This window comes from Schistocerca serialis, chromosome 7, assembly GCF_023864345.2.
Source record: "Schistocerca serialis cubense isolate TAMUIC-IGC-003099 chromosome 7, iqSchSeri2.2, whole genome shotgun sequence".
Classification (NCBI taxonomy): domain Eukaryota; kingdom Metazoa; phylum Arthropoda; class Insecta; order Orthoptera; family Acrididae; genus Schistocerca; species Schistocerca serialis.
In genome coordinates, this window is record NC_064644.1 from 628,002,664 (window position 1) to 628,028,091 (window position 25,428).

Sequence of the window (25,428 nt, forward strand, 5' to 3'; positions counted from 1 at the left end):
TAGTGAAGGCAGCAGAGGATCAAGTAGGTAAAAAGACGAGGGCTAATAGAAATCCTTGGGTAACAGAAGAAATATTGAATTTAATTGATGAAAGGAGAAAATATAAAAATGCAGTAAATGAAGCAGGCAAAAAGGAATACAAACGTCTCAAAAATGAGATCGACAGGAAGTGCAAACTGGCTAAGCAGGGATGGCTAGAGGACAAATGTAAGCATGTAGAGGCATGTCTCACTAGGGGTAAGATAGATACTGCCTACAGGAAAATTAAAGAGACCTTTGGAGAGAAGAGAACCACTTGTATGAATATCAAGAGCTCAGATGGCAACCCAGTTCTAAGCAAAGAAGGGAAGGCAGAAAGGTGGAAGGAGTATACAGAGAGTTTATACAAGGGCGATGTACTTGAGGACAATATTATGGAAATGGAAGAGGATGTAGATGAAGACGAAATGGGAGATAAGACACTACGTGAAGAGTTTGACAGAGCACTGAAAGACCTGAGTCGAAACAAGGCCCCGGGAGTAGACAACATTCCATTAGAACTACTGATGGCCTTGGGAGAGCCAGTCATGACAAAACTCTACCATCTGGTGAGCAAGTTGTATGATACAGGCGAAATACCCACAGACTTCAAGAAGAATATAATAATTCCAATCCCAAAGAAAGCAGGTGTTGACAGATGTGAAAATTACCGAACAATCAGTTTAATAAGTCACAGCTGCAAAATACTAACGCGAATTCTTTACAGACGAATGGAAAAACTAGTAGAAGCGGACCTCGGGGAAGATCAGTTTGGATTCCGTAGAAATGTTGGAACACGTGAGGCAATACTAACCTTACGACTTATCTTAGAAGAAAGATTAAGAAAAGGCAAACCTACATTTCTAGCATTTGTAGACTTAGAGAAAGCTTTTGACAACGTTAACTGGAATACTCTCTTTCAAATTCTGAAGGTGGCAGGGGTAAAATACAGGGAGCGAAAGGCTATTTACAATTTGTACAGAAACCAGATGGCAGTTATAAGAGTCGAGGGGCATGAAAGGGAAGCAGTGGCTGGGAAAGGAGTGAGACAGGGTTGTAGCCTCTCCCCGATGTTATTCAATCTGTATATTGAGCAAGCAGTAAAGGAAACAAAAGAAAAATTCGGAGTAGGTATTAAAATCCATGGAGAAGAAATAAAAACTTTGAGGTTCGCCGATGACATTGTAATTCTGTCAGAGACAGCAAAGGACTTGGAAGAGCAGTTGAACGGAATGGACAGTGTCTTGAAAGGAGGATATAAGATGAACATCAACAAAAGCAAAACGAGGATAATGGAATGTAGTCAAATTAAATAGGGTGATGCTGAGGGGATTAGATTAGGAAATGAGACACTTAAAGTAGTAAAGGAGTTTTGCTATTTAGGGAGTAAAATAACTGATGATGGTCGAAGTAGAGAGGATATAAAATGTAGACTGGCAATGGCAAGGAAATCGTTTCTGAAGAAGAGAAATTTGTTAACATCGAGTATAGATTTAAGTGTCAGGAAGTCGTTTCTGAAAGTATTTGTATGGAGTGTAGCCATGTATGGAAGTGAAACATGGACGATAACCAGTTTGGACAAGAAGAGAATAGAAGCTTTCAAAATGTGGTGCTACAGAAGAATGCTGAAGATAAGGTGGGTAGATCACGTAACTAATGAGGAGGTATTGAATAGGATTGGGGAGAAGAGAAGTTTGTGGCACAACTTGACTAGAAGAAGGGATCTGTTGGTAGGACATGTTTTGAGGCATCAAGGGATCACAAATTTAGCATTGGAGGGCAGCGTGGAGGGTAAAAATCGTAGAGGGAGACCAAGAGATGAATACACTAAGCAGATTCAGAAGGATGTAGGTTGCAGTAGGTACTGGGAGATGAAGAAGCTTGCACAGGATAGAGTAGCATGGAGAGCTGCATCAAACCAGTCTCAGGACTGAAGACCACAACAACAACATCAAACAAAACTCCAGTTGATAAATTGAAAATACAAATTCCTTAAAAGTTAACTGTACATTTGCCCTAATACAAAGAGATAAGAAGGGTTAATAAACTGAATTGAAGAATGCAAATTAAGATAGCAATGAAAAAAATAATTAGAGGCATAAGATCACCTACTGCAACAGGGAAATGGGAATCAATATGAACCATTACCCAGCTACTGTCAACTGATTCCATGTCTCCATGCACACTGTATAAACCACTGTGGGTTTGTCCGACAAAGTACATTGTTGTACCACACATTATGGTTTTTCCCCATTCAATGCTCATGTGGAGTGTGGGAAGAATGATTCTTTAAATGGTTCTGTGCATGCTGTAATTAATCTTGCCTTCATGGTCCCTATAGGAGTGATACATATGTGGTTATTGTATAATCCCTAAATACCTCGCTTAATACAGGTTCCTGAAATTTCATAAGTTGGGTTTTGTCATATATTTGGCGTCTATCTTCACTTGTCTGGCATTTCCAATTTTTAGTAGCTTCTTGATGCTCTCCCATGCATCAAATAAATTTATGATCAATCATGCTACACTATTTTGTATACATTCAATGTCTGCCATTAGCCTTATTTGTTACGGGTCATACTTAAGCAATATTCTAGAATGGGCCACACAAGTATTTTGTAAGCAATGTCCTCTATAGACTGATTGCATTTTCCAGTATCTTACCAACGAATTGAAGTCTGCATTCTGCTTTGCCTACAAGTGAGTCTATGTCACCATTTCATTTCATCCAGATATTTGTATGAGTTGACCAATTAAAACTGTGATTATTTGATAATGTAGTCATACAATACTGTCTTTTATTTGTTTTGTGATGTGCTCCAATTTACATTTCTGAAAACTTAAACTCAGTTGCCTATCTTTGGACCAATTTGAAATGTTATGATCTGACTCAAATTTGTGCAGATCTTTTTCAGGCAATAATTCATTATAGATAACTCTATCATCCAGGAAAAGTATGAGGTTCCTTATAATATCATCTTCCAGAACATTAAGGTACAACATTAATGTAATGGTATAAATTACTATAACTGTATAAATAAGTTTATAAGTGTGTAAAATACATTGAACTATTTGTTACAACAAAACATTGTACTGGTATACTCAGCAAGATGTTAAATCAGCAGATAGCTATATTTTATGTTCAACATTTTGTGTACAGCATATATGCTGGAAAGGATTTATACCCAAATTAAATAAATCTGAAGAAATGGTAGTGTGTGTCTGGAAAAAAAATCCATAAAAACTCATACAATCCAATTTGCTATTATGTCACTGTTACTGAAACATAATACAAAGTAACTGAATTCAATGAACATTCTCAGAGTACAATATGCCTCAGAGTGAAATGCACAGTAATGTCAACATTATTTTTCAAGGCTATGTTTGTGAAAATGGATGACAGCAAACCGCACATTTTGTTCTCAATCTGCGGAAGCATTATGCACTGTAAAACACTGTACTGCTGTTCTTCATAAAAGCTGTCTCATTGCCAACATCTTTCCCCTGCTGGCTGTTCTACACTTCTCATCACTGATTCAACACGTTGTAAGATATTTTATGCTGTATGACACCACAGTCCAATCTGGTAAGGATAGAATAAAAATAATATATGAATTTCAGTATTGAAACTGGAACAGCAGAACAGCTCTCATCACACTGGATATCAAATCGAGGTTGGATTACAGCCATGGGTACATTAATTCATGCTACTCAACTGTATGTCATATGTCAGAGTTCATCAACTGTAGTGGTTGGCGACTGGTGGCTGGCGACTGGTGGCATACCCATCTCTTGGCATCCTGTGAACAGACGTTCTCCACAGGTGACAGATTTGAAGAAAATGCTGGATATGGCAACAGTGGAACACTCTCTGTATCGAGGTAGCTCAGTACAGCTCAGGTGATGTGTAGTCTTGCATTATCTTGTTAAAAGATAACATCATGGAGCCCGTGAAAATAGGGCACAGCGATAGGCCTTAACAAAACACAAATGCAATGGCTGCTGTCCAAATTACTGGCTATGTGAACCAGAGGTTGTCACATGTATCCAGTTGCACCCCATACCATCACATCACATGCTGGACCCGCATGGGAATGACAGGTACAATCTGGCCAGGTCTGTTGGCATCAGAGCCTCCACACACAAGTACATCAATTGTGACGATGTTTCAGAACCGAGACTCACCTGATACGATGACACAGTGCCATTCTTGTGTCTGGCATTGTTGTTAGTTGCACCGCTGTCAGTTCACCTTTCTCTAGAGCTGCATTAAGGGCTTGACAGTCTGTGCTGCTCCAGATGCCATCACATTGTCTGTGTGGATACTTGTCTCACTGTATACAAGCCCACTTCCTGACTAAATGTACACAACTTCACTGCAGGATCACGTACGCATGAGCGAACACTTGTCTGCCCTCTCAGGTGCTAGATGGGTGGCACTACTGAGGCCCTGCAAGGCATTTAGCATGGCCCTCCTGAACCTACCAATTCTATGTTCGCACAAAATGAGATTCTGAGCAATGCAAGCAGCAATATAGTGAAACAATAAACCAGAGTCTCAGCAGACCATGAGCCTGCCACTGCCAAATCTGGAATGCTGATAAACATTTCTCCTTCTTCCATTATGCTTAGCACGGTCTTCGTGTAAACAACCAACACCGGAATAAAATTTCTGAATGAGAAACCTGCTCCATAAGCTTTTCCTGCATACAGAATATGCATGGGAGTGCTGAAAAGTAATGCCTCTGAATTTTTTATTCTGTTCTCAATATCGGTCGAGGTACGACACGTCACGCATATTACTTGGTCAGCTTTCCCACTTCACTGACTCGTGGCACACCCCCCTCCCGCAAACAGATGGAGTCGCAATAGGCAGCCCACTCTGACCAGAGATTGTGAATATGTTTACGGTGTACTTCGAGGAAGAGGCCCTGATGTCATCCAAATGGAAATCCATCTTCTTCTTCTTCTTCTTCTTCTTCTTCTTCTTCTTCTGTTATGTGGATAACACACTTGTCATCTGGCCTCATGGAAGAGACAAACTTCTTGACTTCTTTGTACATCTGAACTCCAAACGCCACAAAATCAAATTCACTATGGAGACCAAAGAAGAAGGAAGACTACCATTCCTGCACATCATAGTCAGGAGAATAATGGACAGCACCCTATGCCACAACGTGCATCTGACTCTATAAAACACATAAACTCAGTTCTCCCTATGGCACTGTGAATAATTTCAATAACAAAAAGTGTGATGAATGTTGCAGCGTACATTTAATTTCCACTTTGGCTTTGCATTCAAGATCAGTCTTACCTGAGAGTGCAACATTACATCTTTGGTTAATTTAATTATATGTTCATTAGATTTTGGTTATAAGGCACGTTTTGCTGCCTAATGTTTCATCTCCAAATGCTGGAAACAATCCATGGAGGAAGAGGAGTATGTAAGACATTGGTGGACCAGGTTGGAAGAATCTGTGAATTTCAATACTCTGTAGAAGAGCTCAATCATTTGAAAATAACTTTCAGACCTTGTGGCTATTCTAACAGATATACATAAGGCACTACATTCTAAAATATTTGCATCTTTCACTGAAAAACAAGCAACTAGAGGAAAAGTTCTCTTGCCATTTGTAAAAACAGTCGCAGATCGCGACCTCCGAGTGCTATGAGGAAAAGGTATTGACGCAGTGCTTAAACCAAACTGAAGACCACAACAGCAGCCATACTCAAGTAAATTGCTATGCAGTAGTTTCAGTGATTTTGACAATGATGTGGCTGCTTTCATGGTGGCCCATTCATATTGTGGGGTAGGGAATGCCAGTGACAGGGCTGGAATTGTAGGTGACAGATGGATTTTTGGCAAAGCCTTGTATCAATACCTCCTTAATTATTGAGCTGAAAAACTGTAAAAAACATTCATACAGTAAAATCACACAAAAAAATTTCCTATTTCTGCAGGTATTGTGCCTTCTGGTTCTTTTTCATTACAAAAACATATTGATTCATGAAACTTCCTGGCAGATTAAAACTGTGTGCCCGACCGAGACTCGAACTCGGGACCTTTGCCTTTCGCGGGCAAGTGCTCTACCAACTGAGCTACCGAAGCACGACTCACGCCCAGTACTCACAGCTTTACTTCTGCCAGTACCTCGCCTCCTACCTTCCAAACTTTACAGAAGCTCTCCTGCGAACCTTGCAGAACTAGCACTCCTGAAAGAAAGGATATTGCGGAGACATGGCTTAGCCACAGCCTGGGGGATGTTTCCAGAATGAGATTTTCACTCTGCAGCCGAGTGTGCGCTGATATGAAACTTCCTGGCAGATTAAAACTGTGTGCCCGACCGAGACTCGAACTCGGGACCTTTGCCTTTCGCGGGCAAGTGCTCTACCAACTGAGCTACCGAAGCACGACTCACGCCCGGTACTCACAGCTTTACTTCTGCCAGTACCTCGCCTCCTACCTTCCAAACTTTACAGAAGCTCTCCTGCGAACCTTGCAGAACTAGCACTCCTGAAAGAAAGGATATTGCGGAGACATGGCTTAGCCACAGCCTGGGGGATGTTTCCAGAATGAGATTTTCACTCTGCAGCCGAGTGTGCGCTGATATGAAACTTCCTGGCAGATTAAAACTGTGTGCCCGACCGAGACTCGAACTCGGGACCTTTGCCTTTCGCGGGCAAGTGCTCTACCAACTGAGCTACCGAAGCACGACTCACGTCCGGTACTCACAGCTTTACTTCTGCCAGTACCTCGCCTCCTACCTTCCAAACTTTACAGAAGCTCTCCTGCGAACCTTGCAGAACTAGCACTCCTGAAAGAAAGGATATTGCGGAGACATGGCTTAGCCACAGCCTGGGGGATGTTTCCAGAATGAGATTTTCACTCTGCAGCCGAGTGTGCGCTGATATGAAACTTCCTGGCAGATTAAAACTGTGTGCCCGACCGAGACTCGAACTCGGGACCTTTGCCTTTCGCGGGCAAGTGCTCTACCAACTGAGCTACCGAAGCACGACTCACGCCCGGTACTCACAGCTTTACTTCTGCCAGTACCTCGCCTCCTACCTTCCAAACTTTACAGAAGCTCTCCTGCGAACCTTGCAGAACTAGCACTCCTGAAAGAAAGGATATTGCGGAGACATGGCTTAGCCACAGCCTGGGGGATGTTTCCAGAATGAGATTTTCACTCTGCAGCCGAGTGTGCGCTGATATGAAACTTCCTGGCAGATTAAAACTGTGTGCCCGACCGAGACTCGAACTCGGGACCTTTGCCTTTCGCGGGCAAGTGCTCTACCAACTGAGCTACCGAAGCACGACTCACGCCCGGTACTCACAGCTTTACTTCTGCCAGTACCTCGCCTCCTACCTTCCAAACTTTACAGAAGCTCTCCTGCGAACCTTGCAGAACTAGCACTCCTGAAAGAAAGGATATTGCGGAGACATGGCTTAGCCACAGCCTGGGGGATGTTTCCAGAATGAGATTTTCACTCTGCAGCCGAGTGTGCGCTGATATGAAACTTCCTGGCAGATTAAAACTGTGTGCCCGACCGAGACTCGAACTCGGGACCTTTGCCTTTCGCGGGCAAGTGCTCTACCAACTGAGCTACCGAAGCACGACTCACGCCCGGTACTCACAGCTTTACTTCTGCCAGTACCTCGCCTCCTACCTTCCAAACTTTACAGAAGCTCTCCTGCGAACCTTGCAGAACTAGCACTCCTGAAAGAAAGGATATTGCGGAGACATGGCTTAGCCACAGCCTGGGGGATGTTTCCAGAATGAGATTTTCACTCTGCAGCCGAGTGTGCGCTGATATGAAACTTCCTGGCAGATTAAAACTGTGTGCCCGACCGAGACTCGAACTCGGGACCTTTGCCTTTCGCGGGCAAGTGCTCTACCAACTGAGCTACCGAAGCACGACTCACGCCCGGTACTCACAGCTTTACTTCTGCCAGTACCTCGCCTCCTACCTTCCAAACTTTACAGAAGCTCTCCTGCGAACCTTGCAGAACTAGCACTCCTGAAAGAAAGGATATTGCGGAGACATGGCTTAGCCACAGCCTGGGGGATGTTTCCAGAATGAGATTTTCACTCTGCAACCGAGTGTGCGCTGATATGAAACTCCCTGGCAGATTAAAACTGTGTGCCCGACCGAGACTCGAACTCGGGCCCTTTGCCTTTCGCAGGCAAGTGCTCTACCAACTGAGCTACCGAAGCACGACTCACGCCCGGTACTCACAGCTTTACTTCTGCCAGTACCTCGCCTCCTACCTTCCAAACTTTACAGAAGCTCTCCTGCGAACCTTGCAGAACTAGCACTCCTGAAAGAAAGGATATTGCGGAGACATGGCTTAGCCACAGCCTGGGGGATGTTTCCAGAATGAGATTTTCACTCTGCAGCCGAGTGTGCGCTGATATGAAACTTCCTGGCAGATTAAAACTGTGTGCCCGACCGAGACTCGAACTCGGGACCTTTGCCTTTCGCGGGCAAGTGCTCTACCAACTGAGCTACCGAAGCACGACTCACGCCCGGTACTCACAGCTTTACTTCTGCCAGTACCTCGCCTCCTACCTTCCAAACTTTACAGAAGCTCTCCTGCGAACCTTGCAGAACTAGCACTCCTGAAAGAAAGGATATTGCGGAGACATGGCTTAGCCACAGCCTGGGGGATGTTTCCAGAATGAGATTTTCACTCTGCAGCCGAGTGTGCGCTGATATGAAACTTCCTGGCAGACTAAAACTGTGTGCCCGACCGAGACTCGAACTCGGGACCTTTGCCTTTCGCGGGCAAGTGCTCTACCAACTGAGCTACCGAAGCACGACTCACGCCCGGTACTCACAGCTTTACTTCTGCCAGTACCTCGCCTCCTACCTTCCAAACTTTACAGAAGCTCTCCTGCGAACCTTGCAGAACTAGCACTCCTGAAAGAAAGGATATTGCGGAGACATGGCTTAGCCACAGCCTGGGGGATGTTTCCAGAATGAGATTTTCACTCTGCAGCCGAGTGTGCGCTGATATGAAACTTCCTGGCAGATTAAAACTGTGTGCCTGACCGAGACTCGAACTCGGGACCTTTGCCTTTCGCGGACAAGTGCTCTACCAACTGAGCTACCGAAGCACGACTCACGCCCGGTACTCACAGCTTTACTTCTGCCAGTACCTCGCCTCCTACCTTCCAAACTTTACAGAAGCTCTCCTGCGAACCTTGCAGAACTAGCACTCCTGAAAGAAAGGATATTGCGGAGACATGGCTTAGCCACAGCCTGGGGGATGTTTCCAGAATGAGATTTTCACTCTGCAGCCGAGTGTGCGCTGATATGAAACTTCCTGGCAGATTAAAACTGTGTGCCCGACCGAGACTCGAACTGGGGACCTTTGCCTTTCGCGGGCAAGTGCTCTACCAACTGAGCTACCGAAGCACGACTCACGCCCGGTACTCACAGCTTTACTTCTGCCAGTACCTCGCCTCCTACCTTCCAAACTTTACAGAAGCTCTCCTGCGAACCTTGCAGAACTAGCACTCCTGAAAGAAAGGATATTGCGGAGACATGGCTTAGCCACAGCCTGGGGGATGTTTCCAGAATGAGATTTTCACTCTGCAGCCGAGTGTGCGCTGATATGAAACTGGCAGAAGTAAAGCTGTGAGTACCGGACGTGAGTCGTGCTTCGGTAGCTCAGTTGGTAGAGCACTTGCCCGCGAAAGGCAAAGGTCCCGAGTTCGAGTCTCGGTCGGGCACACAGTTTTAATCTGCCAGGAAGTTTCATATCAGCGCACACTCGTCTGCAGAGTGAAAATCTCATTCTGGAAACATCCCCCAGGCTGTGGCTAAGCCATGTCTCCGCAATATCCTTTCTTTCAGGAGTGCTAGTTCTGCAAGTTTCGCAGGAGAGCTTCTGTAAAGTTTGGAAGGTAGGAGGCGAGGTACTGGCAGAAGTAAAGCTGTGAGTACCGGGCGTGAGTCGTGCTTCGGTAGCTCAGTTGGTAGAGCACTTGCCCGCGAAAGGCAAAGGTCCCGAGTTCGAGTCTCGGTCGGGCACACAGTTTTAATCTGCCAGGATGTTTCATATCAGCGCACACTCGGCTGCAGAGTGAAAATCTCATTCTGGAAACATCCCCCAGGCTGTGGCTAAGCCATGTCTCCGCAATATCCTTTCTTTCAGGAGTGCTAGTTCTGCAAGGTTCGCAGGAGAGCTTCTGTAAAGTTTGGAAGGTAGGAGGCGAGGTACTGGCAGAAGTAAAGCTGTGAGTACCGGGCGTGAGTCGTGCTTCGGTAGCTCAGTTGGTAGAGCACTTGCCCGCGAAAGGCAAAGGTCCCGAGTTCGAGTCTCGGTCGGGCACACAGTTTTAATCTGCCAGGAAGTTTCATATCAGCGCACACTCGGCTGCAGAGTGAAAATCTCATTCTGGAAACATCCCCCAGGCTGTGGCTAAGCCATGTCTCCGCAATATCCTTTCTTTCAGGAGTGCTAGTTCTGCAAGGTTCGCAGGAGAGCTTCTGTAAAGTTTGGAAGGTAGGAGGCGAGGTACTGGCAGAAGTAAAGCTGTGAGTACCGGGCGTGAGTCGTGCTTCGGTAGCTCAGTTGGTAGAGCACTTGCCCGCGAAAGGCAAAGGTCCCGAGTTCGAGTCTCGGTCGGGCACACAGTTTTAATCTGCCAGGAAGTTTCATATCAGCACACACTCGGCTGCAGAGTGAAAATCTCATTCTGGAAACATCCCCCAGGCTGTGGCTAAGCCATGTCTCCGCAATATCCTTTCTTTCAGGAGTGCTAGTTCTGCAAGGTTCGCAGGAGAGCTTCTGTAAAGTTTGGAAGGTAGGAGGCGAGGTACTGGCAGAAGTAAAGCTGTGAGTACTGGGCGTGAGTCGTGCTTCGGTAGCTCAGTTGGTAGAGCACTTGCCCGCGAAAGGCAAAGGTCCCGAGTTCGAGTCTCGGTCGGGCACTCAGTTTTAATCTGCCAGGAAGTTTCATATCAGCGCACACTCGGCTGCAGAGTGAAAATCTCATTCTGGATATTGATTCATGTTTATAAAGTCACAACTATGTCACTGTGATTTGTGTAACACACATTCTGGAACATGTTCCAGGAATGTCATAATACAGACAGCTTTAAATACTTACTCTAGCTCATCTTTCAAGACTTGCATGCCAACAACAACACCATCTATCCAATCTGTTTTTATTTCTCTTTCATGTAAAGATTTCTCCACAAAGGATATCATCTGCCATGTAGGCAGTGCAAGAGGAAATTCCACACTCACATTTGGGTAATCAAGTGGAGTCTGTGTCTTGTCAGAACCAAGTACAATCAACCCAATTTCATCTTTACCACTGGTAAATATCTGGAAACATATTAAATGGTAAAAATAAGTTTTGTTTATAACAAGTTGTATACCAATAAAAACATCACACACAGATACTCTTTATAAAATTATTTAATTGGATAGATAAAAAATCTACTCACCAAGCAGTGGCAGAACACACACATAAAAGACTGTTGTGATAGGCAAGCGTTTGGACCCAGTGATTCCTTCTTCAGGCTGAAGGGTTGCAGGGGAAGCAAGAAGGGTGAAGGAAAAGGACTGGAGAAGTCTAAGAAAAGGGGTAGATTTTGGGAAAGTTACCCAGAACCGTGGGTCATGGGTGACTTACCGTACAGGACGAGAAGGAAAGACTAATTGTTGGGGACTGCATCGGGCCAGATTCGGAAACCTGAGAGCTTAAAGGTGGAAGACAGGGTAATATGCAAGACAGAGATTACTACTAAAACTGTACATGAGTTAATAAGAGTGAGAAGCTAAACGTATTGTATACAACAGCTGTGGGAGGGGGCAGTGAAAATAGACGGGAAAGACAATGAAAGATGTAGAAAGCTAAAACGGAGTGAAGCAAAGAGTAATTACAGTGAAGAAAGGCTGAGACAGGAGAAATTAACGTAAATTAAGGCGAGGTGGGTGGTGAGAACCAAGGACACGTTGTAGTGCTAGTTCCCACCTGCGGAGTTCTGAGAAACTGGTGTCTGGTGGAAGAATCCAGGTGGCATGTGTGGTGAAACAAGTGTCGAGGTCACGTATGCCATGTTGTAAAGCATGCTCTGCAACAGGATATTGTGAGTTTCCAGTATATACACTATGCCTATGCCCATTTATCATAACTGATAATTTGGTGATAGTCATGCAGATGTAGAAAGCTGAACAGTGTTTACATAATAGCTGGTATATGACATGTGTCGTTTCTATTTTTCGCCTGATCCGCAGTTCTGGGTGACTTTCTCAAAATCTACACCTTTTCCTGGAACTCTCCAGGCCTTTTCCTTTACCCTTCTTCCTTCCCCTTCAATGCTTCTGTCTGGAGGAGCCACTGGCTCCGAAAGCTTGCCAATCACAACAGTCTTTTATGTGTATGTTCTGCTGCCACTTGGTGAGTAGATTTTTTATCTATTCAATTAAATAATTTTATCAATAATTTATTGTTTTTGTTGTTATAGTTACTCTTTATAACCTACTTAAAATACATCACGTACCCTCCTCTCCACAATTCTTTGAACACATAGTTTGGCCTTTTGTAAAAAATCACTGCATTTCTGTATAACATACTTGGAGTCAAAGTGTCCAACATCTATTACAAACATAAACAGAAGAAAGAAAGTCATTGTATTTATTGGCAGTATTACGCAATCAAATATTTTGAAAGAGTTCCAGTGGTATAAATTTACAAAATCTTACAAATAAATATATACGTTTATTCTTTAAATCAATTCTTAGCAATAACATAATAGTATAAATTGCAGAATCAATATAGCCAATTTTAATGTAATGACTGCAATACAAATACAAAATAACAGCGGTAAGTTATAACAAATGAGAGGGAGAGAGAGGCATTTAGACAATGTTTCATTACAGTGTGAAACTTATTAGAATTAAAATGAAGCCATAGTGAATTATTACATTCCAAAAATAATAATTATTGTGCTCTTTCACCCCAAAATAATACATTCATTAGGTAATATATACTTTTAATTTCAGAAATTTTTACAACAGCTCTGGACTTCACTGCCTCGATGAATTTATTACATGTGTCAATGAATGAGGGTTGATAACACTGCTTTAGTCATTCATTTGTTCCTCATGTGATATTCACAATGTTCTTAATAACTTCTTATGTAAAGTTCTATCATGAAAAAGATAATCTACGTAAGTTTTAAAAGTCGCGAATCTTTAAACAACAACTTGAAAATGGGTATATCAGTATTTTGTATACATTCTAGCATTGTTAGATTTACTTTTAAATTTTAAAGTATATGAGCAGATTGAGTGACTTTCCATCCAGAAAATTTGCTGTTGGTAAGACCTCACTACAAAGAAAAATGGTCTTTCCGGAGTCAACTGCTAAAAAATTCATAAATACCAGCATTGTAAGTGATACAAACAGGTATTAAGCAACGGGCATAAATATCGTTCTGCTTGACGAGAAAAAAAGTAGGTAGATGAAAGAGTAAATTTGGTGCAAGGATTGAACATAAACTCACCCAAATTACAAAGGATCTTTTTTTTTTTATTTAAAAAAAAAAAAAAAAAAAAAAGAGGGTCACTGCTCAAGAATTGAGAACTGCCCCCCCCCCCCCCCCCCCCCTTTCATTTACAGGCTTGCTTTCACTTTTCAGATGAGACCATGTCCCCCGTATGTGAAGAAAATAGCCAATATGTAAAGAGAATTACAGTTAAAGAGTTTTCTAGAATGAGATTTTCACTCTGCAGCATAGTGTGCACTGACATGAAACTTCCTGGCAGATTAAAACTGTATGCTGGACCAAGACTCAGACTTGGTGATCGTAACCCCAGACCTGTGTTGCCATTTTCGGAGGTAGATCTCGTATCTGGAAAGAGGAGATGACAGTTAGGGTACTATGGGCGAGCAGCTGCCATCAATTTTTGATGGTGCAGAACCCACAATAGTGGAACTGCTGCCTAGTCCAAAGGCACCTGTTACCAGTCTTACCCCACAATAGTGTATCGAATCCAGACTTAATGTTGAAGCTGATTAAAAGTCATATGAGAGATTCCTGTAATCTAGGTGTGACTGCACAGCCATATCAAAGTAGAGTGGACCACACCGCGGTCGGTGTCGCTGAGGCATAGAAGAGCATTCAGGTGCGACCTACATGTCTGCTATAGTTGACAAAGACGGGCAAGCCATGTCAACTAGGCATCAAAGACCGGTCCTAAAAAACACAATGACAGAAATGCATAACGTAGGTCGTGGCAGCCAAAAAATGGATGCTATGAGTGAAAGCGCAGGATTGTGCTTAGTGTATTGCTCCCTGCATTCTGCCTCCAGCAATAGCCGTCGCGGACGAACAAAAAAGATGGGGACACCATATGTCATGCAGCTGCCGCCAGATCATTGATAGCCACATAAAGGAGAGCGGCACTCAAAACACAACCTTGTGCAAGCCCCTTCTCCTGCAGGGGGGGATGCTACAGGAGGCACCAACGTGTACCCAAAAAGTGAGACATGGAAGAAAGTTCTGGATAAAAATCAGGAGTGGGCCATGGAGGCCCCACTCCTTTAAGGTGGCAAGGACGTTATGGCACCACGTGGTATCATAAGATATATACGCAGATCAATGAAAACTGCAACAACGAACTGATGCTGAGCAAAAGCTGTTCAGATAGCACACTTCAAGTGGACTAAATTATCTTCAGTAGAGCGCCCTTGGCGAAAAGCACACTGGATCGAAGCCAAAAGATCCGGGGATTCAAGGACACAATACAGCCTTCGACTAACCATATGTTCAAGTAACTTGCAGGACACTGAGTAAACAATCTGGACAACAGCTGTCCATTTGAAGAGGCAATTTATCTGATTTCAAAATTCGAATAATGGCATTTTCTCGCTACTGGGAAGAGAATTCTGCATTGCACCAGGGATGGTTAAAGAAAGGCCAGGTACACTGACGGAAAAATTTGCAACACCAAAAAATAATTAATGTAGAGTAATGAAATACCAGGAATATATTTGTTGAGACAACATATGTAAAGTGATTAACGTTGCTGGATCAGAGATCAATGTGAGTGTGAGATAAGCCACTGCAAATGTAAATGTAAATGCTGGTACGCTGTTGTACATGTGTCATGTGTCAGTTTGTGGGATGGAGTTCCATGCCTGTTGCACTTGGTTGGCCAATATAAGGACAGTTAATGATATTTGTGGCTGGGTTGAAGCTGTCATCAGATGACGTCCAATATGTGCTCGATTGGACGATTGGAGGTAGAGCTGGTTATCGAGCAAGCCAAGGCAATATGCTGACACACTATAGCATGTTGGCTTACAACAGCAGTATGTGAGCAAGTGTTATCCTGTAGGAAAACACCTCCTGGAATGCTGTTTGTGAATGGCAGCACAACAGGTCAAATAACCAGACGGACATACAAATTTGCAGTCAGCGTTCGTGGGATTCATACAGACAGTTTTGTTAGTGGAAAAGTGAAAGCCATTGTCGATGCTCCAGGAGTAAAGACAATCAAGACATTGCTGAAGATGCCACTAAGTGAGACAGGTCCATAGAGAACTGCAATAGGAGGCAAAATCGTAAAAAAAAGGGATCCGGAGATGCCCAGTGGGAGACATGCCATTATAGGGTTAATGGCGATAGCAAAGAGAATGACACTCAAAATGGAACCCTGAGACACACCATTTTCCTGGATAAAGGTGTCCAAAAAGGCAGACCCTTCATGCACCTCGAAAACTCGGTCTCTTAAAAATGTCTGACGAAACAGGGTAGGTGGCCACGGAAGCCCCACATGTGAAGAGTATGGAGGGTACTAGCTCTCTAGCAGGTGTCATAGGCCTTCTCCAAATCGAAAAACACGGCAACAGTCTGGGATTTCTGCAGAAAACCATTCATGACATGGGTGGGCAAAATGAGATGGTCAACTGCAGAATGCCGTGTTGAAAGCCACACTGTGCATTCATCAAAAATTGTGAAACTCGAGCCACCATATCATCCGGGCATGAATCATATGTCCCATCACCTTGCGAACACACTGGTAAGAGAGATGGAGTGGTAGCTAGAAGGAAGAGAGAGAGAGAGAGAGAGAGAGAGAGAGAGAGAGTGTGTGTTTGTGTGTGTGTGTGTGTGTGTCAGAGAGAGAGAGAGAGAGAGAGAGAGAGAGAGAGAGAGAGAGAGAGAGATAATTTTGGCAAGAGCTGGATTTCCATCAATAAACTGAGTTGAAGTCTGCTGTTGTGGTCTTCATCCAACTACTGCTTTGGTGCATCTCACCAACCTATTCCAGCCTTTGTAAGCCTCTTCATCTCTGCATAGTATTTCAACCTAAATCCACTTACAATGGTGAACCACCATTCAGAGAATAACTTTTTAACAACACAGTTTGACTTCTGTAAAGGCTTCTATACTGAGAATCCAACATAATATCTCACAAATTCAATTCCAGTAGAATTAAATAATGGAAATTATCCCCTCTGTCATCTTGCCAAAGCCTTTGACTGCTTAGATTAAATAATTTTGTGAGGGGAAGCTAAAATAGTATGGCATTAATAGTCTTCCCCTTGCATGGATTGAGTTGTACTTTAACTACAGAAAATGGAAGGTCACATTAACAAATGATAAGACAGGAATAAGATTAAACTCAAAAAGGGAGAACATAAAATATGGTGTGGCACACAGTGTTTGCTGCCAAGTCCACAAAAATGATTTACTTGGGGCACTGGAGGGCTTTGGAAAAACTCTAATGTTTTGCACTGTCACAAACTTATTGATGCAAGATCTAAACTCATCCATACCAGAAACATCCAGGAGAATAACAGAACAGGCTTGTACGGATCCACAGGTACCAGCTTAATGCCTAAAAACTTGTATTGTGCAGTTCTAAAGAAATAAAAGCGACTTACAAATATGAATATCAAAAGTAGGGATAAATGGGCAATTAGGCCCCCGTGTTCTAAGTTACTGGGTATGCAGATACCACTCACGTGTGAGACCAGCATGTGGGTCAGTTAACCGAGAAGCTCAGTTCCGCCCATTTTGTGTTTAGAAATCTCTTACTGTATGAAACTGGACAAAGGATTGCTAACACACTTTCACTCAGTTTACTCATATGGCATAATCTTCTGAGGTACTTCAGCTAAGCGGAAAAAAATATTTATTCTACATCTTGAAAAAGCTTCTTCAGGGACCCATGGATTCTCACACTTACATGCCTATAGAAGTTATATTCCCTAATGGTATTTGTGATTAATAACAAGAGTTAGTTTAAGATGAACTCAGCAATTCAGAACTGCAATACTAGAAGCAAAAATAATTTCCATATATAAAAACCTAAAATCAGGGTTGCCGCAAGTTTCTCCAAGTGAAATTCCCTTATATTTCTCTGATTCCACAGACACGTTTTATAATTTTTCCCCGACAAATTTTGAGGTCTCAAGGGGAGGTAAAGATATAAGTCGACAAAAGAATGTAAGTGCTTTGTATTTCTCACCCATTTTGTTTTAGGGCGCAAAAACAACTAGGGTCATATGTGTCCATGCCAAAACTGTGAAACACAAAGATGAAGAGAGGAGTTAAAAATGATTACATGTCAACGTTTAATGACAGAAGAGAGGACAGCTATAAACAGGGACGTGGAGAAAGGTCTATGAAGTACGCAATAGGGAAATGGAGGCCCAGAACTAAAAATTAAATGGCCTTCACCATATTGCTACAACTGATAAAAAGTAAAATACGGTCGACAGCCCATGCATTGTTCACTAAAACAGCCAATAACTCAGATGGCAAACCCAAACGGGAACGTAAACAGTAAAAAAAAAGGGCATCCCCTCAGGAAACGGCAGACAGTTAAAAGTTGGGTGCAATGTGCACAAAGTAGTGGGGGAGCACTACTTAACAAATGGTGATGGCTAAAAAGGCAGTGCCCAATATGCAACCTAGTTAAAATGACCTCCTCGCCGCAGGAGGACTGAGAGGAGGTTGTCCAAGCCACTGGGAGAGGCTTACTAACCAAGAGCTTATTCCTATGAATGGAGGACCAGTGGCGATGTCAAAGTGACACCACCTCCTGACAGAAAGCTACAAGAGATCATCAGAGGGAATGCAAGAATTATTGGGCTGAAGTACGAGGAATGTGCCAGAAGTCAGTACCAAAAAATGTTGGTTGACGTTGAAGGCACACCCGACACCATGGTCAGCCAAAGAGCCATCAGTGTACACAAAGATACTATTGCAAAATTCCATGCATAAGTCGTGAAACTGAAGGCAATAGAGCGAGCCTGGTGCAGTGTCTTTAGAAAGTGAATGAAGGTCAAGGTGAAGATGGACTGCCACACTAAGCCAAGATGGTGAAGGGTTCACACTCATCGAAAAAGCTGCAGGGAGCATGAAGTGGGAGGACCAAGATAGTTTTGTATAAAGCAGGAGCCTCAGGAATTTTGTAGTTTCAATGAATGGAAGAGCAACAGGCCCAAGATGTAAAAATGGTGGGAGAAACCAGCTGTGCTGCCAGAAATTCATACAAATGTTTTTGTCAGTAGAAATACGAAGCCACTGTCGATGCTCCGTGAGTAAAGATGATCGAGACATTGCTGAAGACACCACTCAATGAGACAGGTTCATGGAGAGCAGCAGTAGATAGCAAAATGTCAACAAAAAAGAGAGCCAGAGATGCCCAGCAGGAGACAGGCCATTGTAGGGTTAATGGCGACAGCAAAGACGACGACACTCAGGACAGAACCCTGAGGTACACCATTTTCCCTGATAAAGGTGTCCGAGGAGACAGACCCCATACGTACTTCGAAAACTCGTCTTTTAAAAGTTCCTCAAGGAGATGGGGCAGTTGGCCCCATGTGTAGAGAGTACAAACGATACTAGTCCTCCAACAAATGTCGTAGGCTTTCTCCAAATTGAAAAACATAGCCAGTCTGGGATTTCACAGAAAACCATTCATGACATGGGTAAACAAAGTGGGTGATAGCCAGAAGGAAGTTGTTTGTCCTTACCGGACTTAGGTGTGGGTATGACAGTGGCTTCACAACAGTGGCTGGAAAACATGCCCTCTGCCCAGGTCTGGTTGTACGTATTAAGCAAAAAGTGCTTGCCCACAAGAGAAAGGTGCTGCAACATTTGAAAGTTAACAGTGTCTGGTCCAGGGTGGAGGATTGAGATGAAGTGAGAGCGTGATCTAGCTTCCTCATAGTAAAGGCAGCACAGTAACACTCACGATTCTGAGAAGAGAAGGGTATTGCCCGAGTCTTCTCTGCTCATTTCCAATAGAGGTAGGCAGGACGATAGTGGGAGGAGCTCAAAATTTCTGCAAAATGGCAACCCAAGGTGTTGGAGATAGCAATAGGGTACACGATGATATTGTCTGCTACTGTCAGGCCGAAAATTGGGGAATGGATCTTGCTCCCAGAGAACCGTCGGAGGTTGGTGCACACAATGGTAGCGGGGGGGGGGTGAAACTGTTAAAAGAACTAGTGAATGAAGTTCAGCTACCTTTTTGGTTATCCCGAAGAATGCGAATTGCATCACAGCAGGCTTCAGTCCACCAAAGGACTGGGACACAGCATGGTAAAAAGGAAGTGTGAGGAATGTGAGGAATGGAATGTTTTGTGACGGTAAGGATAATGTTTGTAAGAAATTCCACCTGGTCATGACAACTGCGGAAATCGTGTTCGTTGAAGGTCGCCAGGGAGGAGTAAAGTCTCCAGTCAGCCTTAGTGAGCTGCCATTTCGATGTGCACGGAGGTGGGGTAGGAGTCAGCAAATGGATAGCACACAGGAAATGGTCGCTCGAGTAGGTGTCAGAAAGAACGGACTGTTCAAGATGATGTGCAGGACGGGCAGTGAAGAAGGAAAGGTCCAGATGGGAATAGGTGTGTGACGAGTCTGAAAGCAACATGGGTGCTTCTGTGTTAAAGAAGAAAAGGTTAAGTTGATTAAGAATGGCAGTGAAGAGGGCACCTCTCGGATAGGTTCTGGAAGAGCCCCAAATGGGATGGTGTGCATTAAAGTCCCCAAGCAGCAGAAATCGGCGAGGAAGCTGTCCAATAAGCTGGAGGAAGTCGAACCTGGTGACATCGAATGACGGTGGGATGTAAATGGTAGAAAGGGAAAAGCTCAAGTGAGGAAGGAAAAGACAAACTGCAACAGCTTGATGACTGGTAGTCAGGGAGATGGATGGGTTGACTATGAATGTCATCCCATATGAGCAGCATGACTCCCCCATGAGACAGAATGCCAACCTAGAACAGAAGGTCAAAACAGACCAGGAAGAAATGCGAAAGCTCAAAGCAGTCGTGAGGATGCAATTTTGTTTCCTGAAGGCAGAGTACAAGTAGAAGCTGCGATTCTAAAAGCAGTTATAAATCCTCTTTGTTGGATCAAAGGCTGCAAAAGTTCCATTGGAGGACATTCACGATGAGGACAATACAAAGGGGTGTCACCTCGGCAGCTGCCGAGTGCCAGTCTGCAAAAACTCACTGCTACAGGGCACAGAGGCAAGAGGATCCTGCTCCATGAGGTCCTACAGAAGTGTCGGCTTCCTTCTGCTGTCAACATGAGGAATCCAGGGCACAAGAAAGGTTGGTGGGGCACACTGACGACATGGTGGCCGGCCAGGAGAAGGTATCACATGGCAACACCGTCAAAGAGGATCTTTGGGTCAGCGAAAGAGAAGATCATTTGCCTTTGTTGGACTTTTTCGAGCCTTTCCAGTTGGCAGAGGGAGACTCATGTGTTGATTGGCTGGAGGGATGTAGCAAGTCTTCAAGGGAGTCTTCCTTCTGTCCTTTCCGGCCTGCCGGTTGTGTAGCTGGTGAGTTGCACAAATACTCTGAGAATCAACACTAATGAGGATAGTAGCAACTCACGCTAAAGATGAGTGCTGAGCCACATCCAGGCATGTAAAAAAGACAATAACATTCTCACAACTAAACTTCCGCCATACCCTTTGTCAGAAAACAAGAGCACACAGATATTCAGACAGTCACCCAGACACAACTCATGTATACGTGATCACCACCTCTGGCTGCTGTGTCAACAATCTCTGAGAATCAGATTCAAATAACCACTCCTCCTGCCTCCCTGTCTCTCATCGATAGCTGCTAGGCTAGTGGCAAGAAGTGGTGGCGGTACTGACTGCAATTTGAGGGGAGTGGTATAAAGGGGAGAAGCAGTAAGAATAAGGGAGTAGGGAAGTTACGCACGTACTCAGCTGCACGCAGCCAGTGATGACACGTGACATCTCAGTAAACAAACCATTTCATCTACTGAGACAAAAACAAGATTTTTCCAGTGCTCTTTTCAAATTTCCCTGATACATTTGAAATTCCCTGATTTCCAGAACATGTGGCAACCCTGGAAATACACATGATTGTTGTGCCACAATAATATTTATTTCATATTAATAACCATCTAAGCTGTATTATTACACATTTATTGTGTTATGACCAGATTTGTTCACTGAACATATTCAGGTGGCCTACATGTGTAAAGTCATGACACAAATGGGCAATTTTAAGATGTTCAATCAGTGAAAGCAACTGCAACATGATAAATATGTAATAACACATATAATCATTAATATTGGTCTCAGCTGTGGTGCTCAGCATGATCAAAGTCATTTATTTTACAGTTCGTTATGAATCAGATTTTGGCTTTTTAGGACATCATCAGAAATTGTCTGAGGATGACACAGAATGCCAAAAGCTGGTTTATAACAGACTATAAAACAAATACTATTGTGGAAAATCAATGATGTGAATTTAAGCATTAGTATATCTATGTTCCCTCAAGTACCAATGGCATATTTCCATGTAGACTGTGCACCTCTCCGTACGGTTCAGATTACAGCTTTATATTCTGCTACAAAAGTGTAACTGTATGACAAGAGACGGACAGGCAAACAAAAATCCCCAAATCCTTAAAAATGAAGTAAAAAAATACCCATGAGACAAGGTGTCCATAATTTATAAGAATACCTGGGCTCCAGAAGGTAAATTCTGCATACTAATACTATTATATAGATCCTGACTTTACCCATATATAGAGAGCTGACAGTAGTCTGTGTCCCATTAGATGAATGTTTTGTTTGAAGTATTATATAAAAATAGCAGCTAAATAGTATAGGACGAGCAGTGGATATTTTAAAAATCGTTGTTTTACCCCTGACATAACAAATCTACAAGTAATTTCATAATGATCAATTCGAGCAGAGAAGCACTAGCCATAACTGCGAAAAACAGCTATTGGTATCATACATTTTGCCTGAACTAAACAGCTCCAATGAAGACAGTGATACTAGAAACCCACACATACACTGAAACTTTCGCTTGGTCTATACCGCTCAAACATAGCCAGACATACCATGAAACCAGACACAAAAACCTGGTACTGCAAATTTCACTTGACCTATATAGCTCAACCAAGGTGCACAATACTACCAACTGCCACAAATCAACAACACCAGACCACAGTCCATAAAACCCACCGATATAAGCAAATAAATACCCCCAAAAAATAATACCAAATTAATCAAACATAAATTACCTCAATGAACCGTAAACAAATCCACTACACTCTTACAAAAAGGAAAAAGGTCTTACCAACCACAGTTTCCCCCCCCTCCACTCTCTCTCTCTCTCTCTCTCTCTCTCTCACACACACACACACACACACACACACACACACACACACACACACACACACACACACACACACACACACCTAAGCACCACTTACCGAACAACTAATGCCCATCCCATACATACATACACACATCAAAAAACATTTTGCATCTCCTCGGTTCCTGAACCTGTGCAGAAATTTGCAATAGAGATCAACATCGTTTCCACCCTTTCTATCGATCATGAAAACCACACAGTGCATGTTGTACCACCATACAGCGAGACTCTCAGAGGTGTTGGTCCAGACTGCTGTACACACGGGTACCTCTGATACCCAGTAGCACGTCCTCTTGGATTGATGCATGCCTGTGTTCATCGTGCCATACTATCCACAAGTTCATCAAGGCACTGTCAGTCCAGATTGTCCCACTCCTCAACGGCGATTCGGCGTAGATCCCTCAGAGTGGTTGGCAAGTCACATTGCCCATAAACAGCACTTTTCAATCTATCCCAAGCATGTTCGATAGGCTTCATGTCTGGAGAACATGCTGGCCACTCTAGTCGAGTGATGTCATTATCTTGAAAAAAGTCATTCACAAGATGTGCTAATGGGGATGCAAAATGTCATCCACGAAGATGAATGCCTCGCCAATATGTTGCCAATACGACTGCACTATTGGTCGGAGGATGGCATTCGTAAAACTTTGAACATAGCTGCTAAGGTTCAGTGCCAGTTTCAGAATTATATTAGAACAAATAAGCCCTCGGTCACAAATATTAAGTCAAAATTGACCAGGTTTCGACGCTACTATGAGCGTCGTCTTCAGAATTAGACTAACTGTTCTAAAACATATTAGGTATATAATACATTAATAAAATTGAAGTTTGTACTGCATCTTTTCCAGTCAGTACAAACTTTAATTTTATTAATGTATTATATACCTAATATGTTTTAGAACAGTTAGTCTAATTCTGAAGATGACGCTCATAGTAGCATCGAAACCTGGTCAATTTTGACTTAATATTTGTGACCGAGGGCTTATTTGTTCTAATATAAGGATGGTATTCACTTATAGCACAGCTGTCATGGTGCCTACCATGACCACCAACAGTGTGCATCAGCCCCCCATAATCCCACCCAAAACAGCAGGGAACCTCCTGTTGTGGTGTAACAAGCTTGTTACACCACAACAGATTGGCGACGAGGCTTAAAGGATCGTGTTCTTTCTTCTTGCGTTGCTCTGATTTATTTGTGTCATGGCTTCGCCACAATCTCCAGATGTACTGTCCGAATTTTATCGCTTGCAGAATCAGCAGACGCAGGCGTTATTGGATACCCTTGGACAGCTCGTCCAGGGTCAACGTGCACTGCAACACGATGCGGCAGCCGCCGCTTCACCGCTACCGCAGCCACAACATGCAGTTGCACCGCAGTTTCGCCAGTTTGACCAAACCCACGAGACTTGGACGGAATGGTCCCGCTAATTTGCATTTCATCTAGCCGCCTACAGAATTCAAGGTAATGAGCGGCAGCCGTTTTTGCTTTCTTGTGTCGGTGTGTCCACCTACCGTGTGATAGTGAAATTGTTTCCCCGACGCGACGTAGCAACTCTGTCCTATGAAGAAATTTTGTCTGCTTTAGATGCCTATTTCAAAGAAACAATTAATGTAGTTGCAAAAAGGTATACTTTCTTTCGTACAAAACGTACAGCCGGTCAAACTAATAGAGAGTGGGTAGCAACATTGCAAGGACTTACTATGGACTGTGCCTTTGACTGTGACTGTGGCCTTTCTTATTCAGACACAATGGTACGTGATGCAATTGCACAGAACGTTTCTGATGTTCGCATACGGGAGCAAATTTTGAAACTAGTTAATCCCTCCCTTCAACAAGTGATAGACATATTGGATGGACAAGACACACTTGACTGTGCTCAGGAATCTTTTGAAACTTCGCCAGCCGTGTGTAACATTAACCGGCCCGCTGGACGCGCTGCGCGGCCCGGTAACCTGCCCTCGCGCACTTCGACGCAGCTGCAGCCGCGCTCTAAACCAGGTGTGCCGCGCCAGCACACAAATGCAGTGAAATCATGCCCGCGGTGTGCTACTAGACATTCGCATGAACATTGCCCGTCACGCCAAGCTATTTGCTTTTTCTGTAATAAGAAAGGACATGTTCAAAGTGTTTGCCAGAAAAAGCTCAGATCAGACAATCACAATCATTCCAGGCCCTTTGCTTCGCGCCGGAATCGAACCATGGACACTCAGGATCGTGGACCTTCGTCCATGGACATTCATGTAGTTAATTCCGCTTCGTCCAGTGCCACTTTCTCTAACAGTGACTGTGTTCGTCCCACAAACACTGTGCGTCGACGTCGCCGGAAATCACGTCAATTAGCAAGTGATTCTGTACAAGTGTCTGTTCAAATTCCACAAAACAGTCGCTCTTGTCGTCAGCAGGACAATAAACTTTTTGTAGATTTGGACTTTAATGGCAAGGTCATACCATTCCAGCTCGATACTGGAGCTGCAGTTTCATTGCTCAATCACGACACGTACAAACAACTGGGCGCACCTCCGTTGCGTGCCGCAAATGTTACGTTACATAGTTATTCAGGACAGAATATACCTGTGTTAGGACAGTGCACCCTTCTTGCAACATACAAGGGACAAACAAAACTTGTGTCATTTTACGTTCTTCGTTCTTCTACTGCAGTGAACTTGTTTGGTTTCGATTTATTTCAGTTGTTTAACATGTCTATTGTAAATC

General features: G+C 43.6%; 1 protein-coding gene across 1 annotated transcript in view; it reads right to left on the reverse strand.

The window, feature by feature from the left end:
- Positions 1-25,428, reverse strand: part of LOC126413311 (molybdenum cofactor biosynthesis protein 1-like) — a 101,473-nt gene that overhangs the window by 65,905 nt on the left and 10,140 nt on the right. Inside the window, exon 2 of the mRNA XM_050083210.1 lies at positions 11,139-11,359. Within this exon, the coding sequence (XP_049939167.1) occupies positions 11,139-11,359 (221 nt within the window). The remainder of the gene's footprint in view (positions 1-11,138; positions 11,360-25,428) is intronic.